General features: G+C 39.9%; 1 protein-coding gene across 10 annotated transcripts in view; it reads left to right on the top strand.

Moving 5' to 3' along the window:
• LOC137971978 (fibroblast growth factor receptor 4-like) overlaps window positions 1-9800 on the top strand; it is a 72913-nt gene extending 63113 nt beyond the window's left edge. For all 10 annotated transcript variants that reach the window (XM_068818736.1, XM_068818741.1, XM_068818739.1 and 7 more), the window contains 6 exons: window positions 264-386; window positions 905-972; window positions 3883-3923; window positions 4418-4517; window positions 8089-8188; window positions 8294-9800. In XM_068818736.1, coding sequence (XP_068674837.1) covers window positions 264-386; window positions 905-972; window positions 3883-3923; window positions 4418-4517; window positions 8089-8188; window positions 8294-8344 — 483 coding nt within the window. In that variant the 3' untranslated portion in view covers window positions 8345-9800. The remainder of the gene's footprint in view (window positions 1-263; window positions 387-904; window positions 973-3882; window positions 3924-4417; window positions 4518-8088; window positions 8189-8293) is intronic.
• Window positions 9801-10071: the final 271 nt, after the last annotated feature.

The following is a 10071-nucleotide window of genomic DNA, read 5'->3' as shown; positions in this document are numbered from 1 at the left end:
TAAGTTATAAATCAAACATTCAATTTGGTTTTTCGGAGAAGAGAAGAAAACCGGAGTGCGTGGAGAAACTCCTCTCGGAGCAGAAAAAAATCAACAAACTCAACCCACATATGACGCCGAGTCTGGGAATCGATCGAACCCTCGCCACATTTGTGGCCATGGGGGGCGACTACTCGCATCACTGCACCAGCCCTGCTTCCTGAAACCGTATGACGTATGAGATCTTAGATCTTATACTGTATTCTGTTCTTTAATCTCGTCAGTGCATACATCGCGACCTCGCCTCAAGAAACGTTTTGATCGGAAATGGTCTGGTAGCAAAAGTGGCTGATTTTGGAATGGCCCGAGATATTTCCACAGATGGGGAATACATCAAAACAACAGAGGTACTTCATAATGACCAATTGCGTTTATTTCGAAAAGGGGATTAAATTGATTACAAGTATTAGACATAGGTCCGACGCTATTGGGTTGAAATAATATTTACATTTTTCCATAAAGCTTCCGGTAGTATATCAGCGTATTTGTGCATCAAGTGTAGGTTATTGCCAGATGGAGGCTGCGTCCTATTCAACCCCTTATTTTATCTCTCTTTCTTTCTTCCCATGAAACTCAATACATACCTCGTCTAGAAGGGGAAGTGCACTTGTATTTCAAGGTAGCTCACAGCAAATAGAAATTCAAAGGACACACTGCGATTAGCCGCATAAAAATCCGATGCCCTGACCACTGAATTTCTCCCTTTTATTTTTTCACACATACCTTCAATCTTAGAGTTTCCATTATTGAGATAGACACAGTACCCTGGGAACAAGCTTGAGGAACACCGTATATAATTTGAAAGTCAGATCTAGTTCCCTTCCCCCTTTATGAGATTTTTTACAGTTAATTTCTCTCCTACAAGGGAAAAATTCCGTGGTTGTGGATGTCAGTGGAGGCTTTGCAAGGGATCAGCACAATCAAGGGCGATGTGTGAGTTGAATATTCCTTTGCCACTTAACATCAGGTCAATATGTAGAGAGTGTCCTACTCGATATTTTTATTTGAAACCTTCCAGTTTTTTTTTTTTTTTTCATTCGTAAGCTTCTGTAAGAGCTCAGTTCTATTCAGTATTGTTTACGCTAGCTGCCGATCATCACAAGTATAGCAGTAGTCTGCAGCTTTTACAGAAGAGACATCTGAAATGACGTACTAAATACTCTTGACTGGAATAGGTCATCAGGTCAATATGTAGAGAGTGTCCTACTCGATATTTTTATTTGAAACCTTCCGGGTTTTTTTTTTTTTTTCATTCGTAAGCTTCTGTAAGAGCTCAGTTCTATTCAGTATTGTTTACGCTAGCTGCCGATCATCACAAGTATAGCAGTACTCTGCAGCTTTTAGAGAAGAGACATCTGAAATGACGTACTAAATACTCTTGACTGGAATAGGTTGTTGACTATTAGAACTATTAAAAATGAATTATAGTTGCCAAGCGTTTGCATAATATTTAGAGGTATTAACAAATGCATTCTAGTTGTGTTTGCATAATATACTTTCCAAATATTTTATAGAATACTCTCATTTTATTAGGAACAGTGGTATACTCTCATGGCACTAGTGTAAACAAAAGAACGTAACCTTTAGATATTCTTGAGCAATTCTTGCTCAATTCTACTAAAGGATACCATCGCATCATCAACATGTTAGAGCTGAGCATGAGCTGTTGTTGCTTTAAAATAATTAAATGGTGACATGAGTTCCGCTATTTGTAAATATTTATACATATTTTCTGTTTTGTTAATTGTTTATTGTATTTTTGTTTCTGTCCTTATCAGTGAATCTCTTTATACGTACATAGTCTATTTAACAATTATTCCACGAGCGCTCGTTGGACGAGAAGCGCTGTGCCGAACTGGCTATAATCATCTTGTAATTATCCGACAAGCCGGCGAGTGGCGGCAGAATAATGGTTGTTAAAAAACGCCCACAAATTATGGATAAATCTTCCCTACTTTTTTTGTACAAACAAAATAATGTTCACCGAAGTGGAATATATATTAAAACAGTGAGATAACATAACACAAAAAGATGGTTTTATCTTTTTATATATAATTGTTCTTGCAGCGATTATAATATATGTTCGGGCAAGAGTGAATTAGATGAGAGTGTTGTTATGGCGTTGGTGGTGGGCTACCCAGCACAGTCACAATTAAGTCTATTTTGAGAATACCCGTTCCCGCGAAAATCAGTTGTCATGTCCCTGAAAAAACATGGCAGAAGCAGCCACGCGTGACTTACTCTGATTGGTTAAATTTTTCTGTGCGCAACGTGTATCTAAAAATAAATTCATTTGAGGCTGTGCTGGGGCAAAAACTTGATGAAGATGCGATGTTGTGTAATACCATGTGGTATCAGACAGACGTAGGCTCATCAAAAAAACATTTCTTGTCTTTTCGCGTACTTCTAAACGTCGGAAATGATCCAAACTTTCCACAAAAGAGCGTTTTTTTTTCTTTTTTGGCTTTATTCAAAGAGAGAGTTTGCTTTCCGGCGAAAACAATTTTAGTTTGGCAACGCTTAACGCAATCATTTACCATATAAGGTCAAACTAAAGTATATGAGCTAATTATCGAGATTGAATGAACCAATCAGAGCACGCGAAATGCATTATCCGAGGTTGAGAATTTAATAGACCAAATGCATAAATGGCGGCCAAAAAAATATTCTTTTGTTTATGTGCTAATTAGCCACACTAGCCTCGTTTGCATAGACAAAATACAAAAGAAATGTTGCTTGAGAGCGAGGCTAGTGAGTCTAATTAGCATATAAACAAAAGAATATTTTTTTGGCCGCCATTTATGCATTCGGTCAATAATTAACAATTATTCCATAAGCGCGCGTTGGATATGAGATGGTAAATAGCCAACGAGGCGCGTAGCGCCGAGTTGGCTATAACCAGTCTCATATCCAACAAGCGCGAATGGAATAATTGTTTTATTAAATTCCTTCGACTCCAAAAATTTGGAAGTACGAAATACGAGCGGAAAAAGCGAGCAAATCCGAGCGAAATCGAAAAAAAACTTGATGAGAACTGATGCGATGTTGTGTAATACCTTGTTGTCAAACAGACGCAGGCTTATCACAAAAACATTTCGTGCCTTTTGCGTACGTCTAAACGTCGGAATTGATCCAAACTTTCCACAAAAAAGTTTTTTTTTCTCCTTTTTGGCTTTATTCAAAGAGTAATTTCGCATTCCGGCGAAAACATTTTTAGTTTAGCAACGCTTAACGCAATCATTTACCATATAAGGTCAAACCAAGGTATATGAGCTGATAACCGAGATTGAGTGAACCAATCAGAGCACGCGAAATGCATTATCCGAGGTTGAGAATTTAATAACAAAGGATATTCGGAGTATGAGTTGCCAATCAGAGCGCGCCTTCAACGCTATCCACAGTTTTATAGTATCTACTAACAGCTTATTTACCATGATAGCTAAGCCAATCAAAGCGCAAGAATTGTATTATCCAATGATCTAGCTTTTAATAGATTTTCTTATTTAATTTCGACCTCGGATTTCGCGTTTGTAGCTTTCTAATTGGTTCACTCAATCTAGGTTATCAGCTCTTATACCGTAAGGACATAACATGGAAACTGATTGCGTCAAGTGGTGCCCCTATAATCCAAGCAGCGCTACATTACTCATTAGCTGTTGACCATCTCATATTCAACGCGCGCACTTGGAATAATTGTTAAATATTATTAATATCTGTGTTTAATTCAGGGCCTTTTTGGAAACCATCAGTTCACTAGATGAATGGGCCACCCTATGCAAATAAAGGTTCCATTTAATTCCAGATTTCCCTAATTCTTGACAATTGTTTTCTTTATCTCGTTAGTTGGTCATTTGGGGTTCTACTATGGGAAATAGTCACCCTTGGTAAGTCTATGAGGCTGTAAATTGGAAGACAGGCATCAGGAAGATGGATCATAATCCATCATTTGTTTTCTTCATTCAGTTTAAATGCAAAACGATGGAATAAGTCCTATAGCCAGGATCTGATGATAAGAGTTTTCTTGAGAGAGGGGAAGATCCTAGATCTCTGTGTATACTTCTTCCACTACTTTTTCCACTGGTGATCAAGGTAAAGCAAACATGGATGCGGACGGGCACGAGTTGGCTGTTTAATTTTTTTTTTTTTACAGTTGCCACTCCCCTCCAAAAATTCAGCTAGAATTAAACCAGTTGAAAAAGTATTATTTCTTCTAGACTCCGAAGGGATATTTTTTTAGCCAACCAGTTAGCATAGTAATAGGAAACAAACAGGCAATCAGAACGATGTCATATTCTTTTTTGACGACCATTCGGGATGCCTTACGCCCACACTAAAATGAAACAGCTGTACTCCATTCATCACCTGGTACATTTTTTAGGCGAGCTACCTTACAGAGGTGTACGAGGAATTGTGGAGCTTCATAATTTACTGCAAGACGGACTAAGATTAGGAAAACCACCCCATTGTTCACAAGAGCTGTAAGTTAACACTATTGAGTAATCCCAGATATCAATAACCCAGATCTCTCGGCTTGGCCTATACAGGGTTTCTCGAAAGTTCTGAAACTTTTCGGGCCCTGGAGCATTTCAGGCAATCACTCCGCTACTTGAAATAAAGGCTGTTGCGAGGCATGAAGCTTTGCTATCATGATATATACTGTTTTTTTCGGGTCTTTTAAGAATCTGTTGGAATAGAAGATTTCTCAAATAAGAGAGTCCTAGGTTCACAATTGGCCCGCAAAGTTCCCGAGACATTAAAGAAAAGGCCCCAGATCCCATCATGCATATAATGGCCAATTAGATTGGCCTGATAAAACAACACCTCTGATTGGTCCGAAACAAAATACCCGCGCGAGAGATTGCTCGTGCTACACCCATGAGATAGGGCACAGGCCAAGGTATGGAACCCAATACCGTCATGTTTTTTTCCCGCCAAAACAATGTTTAATGTTGTTTGGTCGCCAAACATTTCTCGTTTGGCCAGGGCTTGATGGGCCGCATTCTATCGCAGATCGAGACTTCCGGGTTATTTATCTCTGCTGTTACTCGTTGCTAATTCGACGTATAGCACCTTTGAGGAGGCGTTAGATCTCATGCAATCCCACTCAGAACACTAACTAGATTTGTCCTCAGTGGCACAAAATTAAGCCTTACCACGACGGAAGTCGTCTTTTCTTAAACGCCCTGATACCATAAACTGAAAATAAAGGGGGAACAGGGGGCATCACCCATACATGCCCTTTTCCATAGGTAATATGTCGCAAGTTATTTTTTGATCGGCTTCCACGCTGTACAGATCCCAAGGAGATTAGGCAACAGCCAATCATATGGCCAGAATGTGTTCCATGTGGATTGCCCACGCTCAGAGAATAAATTCCCGCCGTAATATGAAAACCCTGGGTAGTATTGTTAATTTTAATTTATATGCCCTGTCTATGGGAGTTTTAATTAACCCTAATTTGTACTGAAAAGGAGCAAAACTGAAAAAATTTGTAAGAAGACCAATGTAAGTCTTTTTTTTTCGAAAAACAGAAGTGATACAAGAACATTCATACATCTAAACAAGGCAATTTGCCTTCTTTACATGTTTTTGTTTCCATTGTAAACTTAATGTTGCGATGGCATTTGTTAAGGTATTGAAAAAACAAATCTGCATGATAAGAATTTTGAAAACAACAAATAATGTCATCTACGTATCTACGATTATATAATACTTGGGTACCGGTGTATTTTTCCAACCAAAGCCTGTCATAATGACCCATGAAGAAATTGGCTAATACAGTGGCTTAACTTGAACCCATTGCCACTCGATCTATTTGATCGTAAAAGCAACCATTAAATAAAAAATGGGTGTGGCTAGTAGCAAAATTGAAAAGATGTTTAAGTTGAAGTTTACTTAGTTTTAGGTCAGAATTCAAGTTACCATCAATTATGACGTTGACAGCTAAATCAATCGTCTCAGATAAAAGGATATTTGTAAAAAGGCTAGTGACGTCATGGGGAATTAGAAACTTGTCGATGAAATCAAACTGTTGAATCTCTTGGACAAAAGAGAACGAATCTGTTGCACAAAACTCTGAAGACATGTGGGGTTTAAGCAAAGAACAAAGATGGCTGAAGATGATGTTTAAAACACCGAAACATGTTCCTTAAACTTAAAACACACGGTTTTTCCAGGGGCGTAGCGTGAGATTTTGAAGGTGTACGCACACGAAGAATGTTTCGAGCGCCAAAGGCGCTCCAAACTAGGTGGGTCTAGGTCTAGGAGCATGCTCCCTGAAAATTTTGAAATTTAGGGTCTCCATTTCCGACTATTTTCGAAGGACATTTCAATAAATAAATGCGAAGGAAAATGCAGTAGTTAGTTGTTTATTTTACCTATCTGTCGAGTTTTGTCTGCAGCAAGCTAGAAAAGAAACAGAGGATTTTCAATACAAGCAGAGGGCAAGACTCTGTTATAATATCATTATCACCACCATGTTGCATCAAACATCGCCTTCAAGATCTTTTGACGTTTGTTTTGTTCTAAGGATTGAGCAACAGTGTGGCTTTTGTTTGGCAATCACATTCAACAGTGTTGGACGCGTGCTTGCGCTGCGGCCGATCGGTATCCATGATGATGGTTTAATCGTTGCATCTGTTTCGCGCGTTGCCACGTCAGTTCAAGCTTCAGAATGGTGAGCGAGTCAAGTCTTGAATATCTGAGCGACGAAAGCTCGAGCATGCAATCTCTCTCTCGAGTCAAGTCTTGAATATCTGAGCGACGAAAGCTCGAGCATGCAATCTCTCTTTGAACAGATAGCCCTTCTTGTGTTCAAAGCTCTCAGGGGCATAGCGCCGATGTATCTGCAGGATCTTTTGCAAGTCAAGACTCCGGGATGCTACTCCCTACGCAGTGACGCCCTGGGTGTTCACAAGGTTCCTCACACCTGCTTGGTGCAAGACCTCTGGAGACTACGCATTTGCTGTTGCAGTCCCCAGATTCTGGAACAGTCTTCCCCTTGCTATCAGAGAGAGTGACTCTATTGATAAAATTAAAAGGAACCTGAAAACGCCAACAGGACGAGAATTTGTTTTCTAAGGAACTTGGGTAGATTTTGGTTCCAGACCCTTGAGTCCAAAATGCTGGATCCAACACGTTGCATTCGTTTGGCCACCTCGTTGTCGTTCGCCACTTTTCAACAGGTCCAACAAAGTTGGATGATGTTGGATGCGTTTGGTAAGGCCTGAATGGGTTATTGAAAAAATACTGGAAATACTCACCCAAAGAGACATCACTTAAGTCTCAATATAAAAAACTTGGCCCGATTTGATAATGACTTTTAAAAACTTAATGCCTCTATGGAACAAGGATTCCCGGATTTGAGCTATACGCACGGGCGTACGTGCGTATATGGACGCTACGCCCCTGGTGTGGTTGTATTTTTAAAAATATTAGTAACACTTGTGCTATCCAGACCATTTAAAAAGAATTGATTTTCACGTTCTTACCCACGTTTAGAACCCCACAGCACATTCTGCTGAAGAACTTAGAGGTTACCAGAGTAAACGAGACGTCCAACTTTTACGATATTTTAGTTTATTTTAATACTTTTCTAAAGTTCTTTGTTAAAGAACAAAAATCTCGTTGAAAAACAGCAAATTCAGATTCCATGAACGACGAAACGTTTCATTCACGAAATCGGGGAGCATACCGTACTAGCAACTTCATTGAAGTTGAGGAACGGCGTTTTTACAGACTTAATTATTTTCACAAGTCTTGCATTGAGATTATTATCTATGGGATTGAGAATGGTCACGCTTGCAAGTCAAATCCTATTTAAGAACTCGTCTAAAAAAAGCTTGATCTGTGAAAACATAGTACTGGAATTGTAGGCTCCTGGTAAACATCATCTATTATTCCTTTATATAACAGCAAACGTTGTAACCGATGTAAAAACGTTAGCCATTTCATTGGTAACCTAAAGACGTTTCCTAAGAATTTAACAAGATTATATCTCTCCATTCTATAAGAAGAACTTAAATTTAATGTTTTTTGTTATCCTTCTAGTTATGACGTCATGTTGCGTTGTTGGGACATGTCTCCTGATAATCGGCCAACATTTGAAGAACTTTTTGTGACCCTACAAGAAATTCTTAATGAAAAGGAGGTAAATTTCTTTACTATCTGATAACTGTTCTCTCCCTTTAAACTATATATAAATGTAATTATTTTTCTAACGCTTCTTTCTCTGACTTATTTCCTTACCTCACAGAGAACATACATCAATGTCACTTTGTTTGAGGAGAAATGTCCTCTATCTTGAAGGAACTGTTTCACAGACATATATCTCCCGAAACGAATTCAGCACAGAGAAGACCCGCTTTCGCTTCTATTACTTATTCGCACCTTAGTGAACGAGTAAACAAGCTACCTCAGATTTTTTTTTTTCATTACCAAAGGGATATTTTAGATCGAAAAAAGAAAGCGTATGTGTAGTTGCAAATAAAGACCCACGTAAAGGTATCACTATTTTATTGAAGGCCTGAGAAGGTCTCAAACGACACTCGAAATGGAGATATACTCAGGATTGTAACCCATTGTGGGGGGGAGACAGGTGATATCCTGAGCCAAAGCAGTCGAGTCCTAGGCCTGAAGGCTGCCATGGTGTGCTCAGTTTGCGGTATTCCCTATAAGGAGAACAGCTATTCATAAGGGTACACGGAAGCTCTTGACTGCCTGGAAAAATCTCTGTCACGTAAATGATTTCGTATCATGAAAATATGAGTTGAGAGAGCAGATTGATTCCTGTACCTCATGACAACTGTTTGAAATAATTCTGAGGCAGCAGTCCATAACCCAGAAGTGTTGATCTGCCATGGAATGTGGCCCATCATTTTACCGCATTATCTTTTTTTTGAATTGCTACTGCTGGATTTTTTTTGCGGGAATAAACGTAATGGTATTATGTTCTGTGCACGATCCTTGATTTGCGGCAAGTAGTGGTGTACGCTCCTTCGACTCGGTTTACCCCCAGCAAAGATGGATAATTTATGAATATTTTCAATTTTTGTTCGTTACGGGAATCACGTGACAAGGAACGACGTCATGGACTTTTGGCGGGAGAAACGGCGGAAATCCGTTCAGCAAGCGTCCATGTTGGGAAATGAGGTGAAGAGAGATGGCCTTTAAAGTTCTCAATAAAAAACAACAATAACAGCAAGGTGACACACGCTAACACCAACCGGGTTGGTGTTAGCGTCTGTCACCTTGCTTTTATTGTTGTTCAATAAAAAAAAACGGTAAAGTAAAGACACGAGCCAGAAGACCCATCAGACCGGCGCTTATCTCCGGTTTCCGTAGCATGAAGCGACTAGGAGTATTTATACTCCCCCCTTGATGGGATGCTAGTCCATCGCAGGGTTACCCCCAGCATTACGCCGATACCCATTTATACACCTGGGTGGAGAGAGAGGCACCGTGAGAGTAAAGTGTCTTGCCCAAGAACTCAACACACTGTCCCCGGCCAGGCCCGAACCCGAACCACTCGATCCGGAGTCGAGCGCACTAACCATGAGGCCACCGCGCCTTCTAGTGATTTTCTCGCTTTCTATGCGGTTGTTTGCCTGATTTAACGCGATTTAAGCGACCATTCAGCGTCCTGGTTTGTCACTCGTTCATAAAAAAGGAAAGGCTGGAAAGTAGTTTCTAGCTTACCTCACATCTCGCCGATAAAATCACACTTTTCCGACATCAGTTAGGCTCAAACTCCGACGGTGGCCAGTGGATAAAGTTATATCTCTTTAACCAAGTTTCAAGGTCCAGCAAGTATCCATCGCTGCGAAAAACGGCGGTGAATGTTCAAATATTCAAGATCCTTCGAGGCTCGCTTACAACGAATTTGGAAACGGCTGGGCAACCGTTCAATGATTTGCTATCACTGTATCGAGGCTCAAAGTGAACGGTTGACCAGCCATGTCCAAATTAGTTGAAAGCGAGCCTCGAAGAATCTTGAATATTCACTGCTTTTTCTCATCAATGGATACTCGCTGG

This window comes from Montipora foliosa, chromosome 9 (assembly GCF_036669935.1).
Source record: "Montipora foliosa isolate CH-2021 chromosome 9, ASM3666993v2, whole genome shotgun sequence".
NCBI classification, from domain to species: domain Eukaryota; kingdom Metazoa; phylum Cnidaria; class Anthozoa; order Scleractinia; family Acroporidae; genus Montipora; species Montipora foliosa.
The sequence above is the reverse complement of the archived record's forward strand: the minus strand, read 5'-3'. Positions and strand labels throughout refer to the sequence as shown.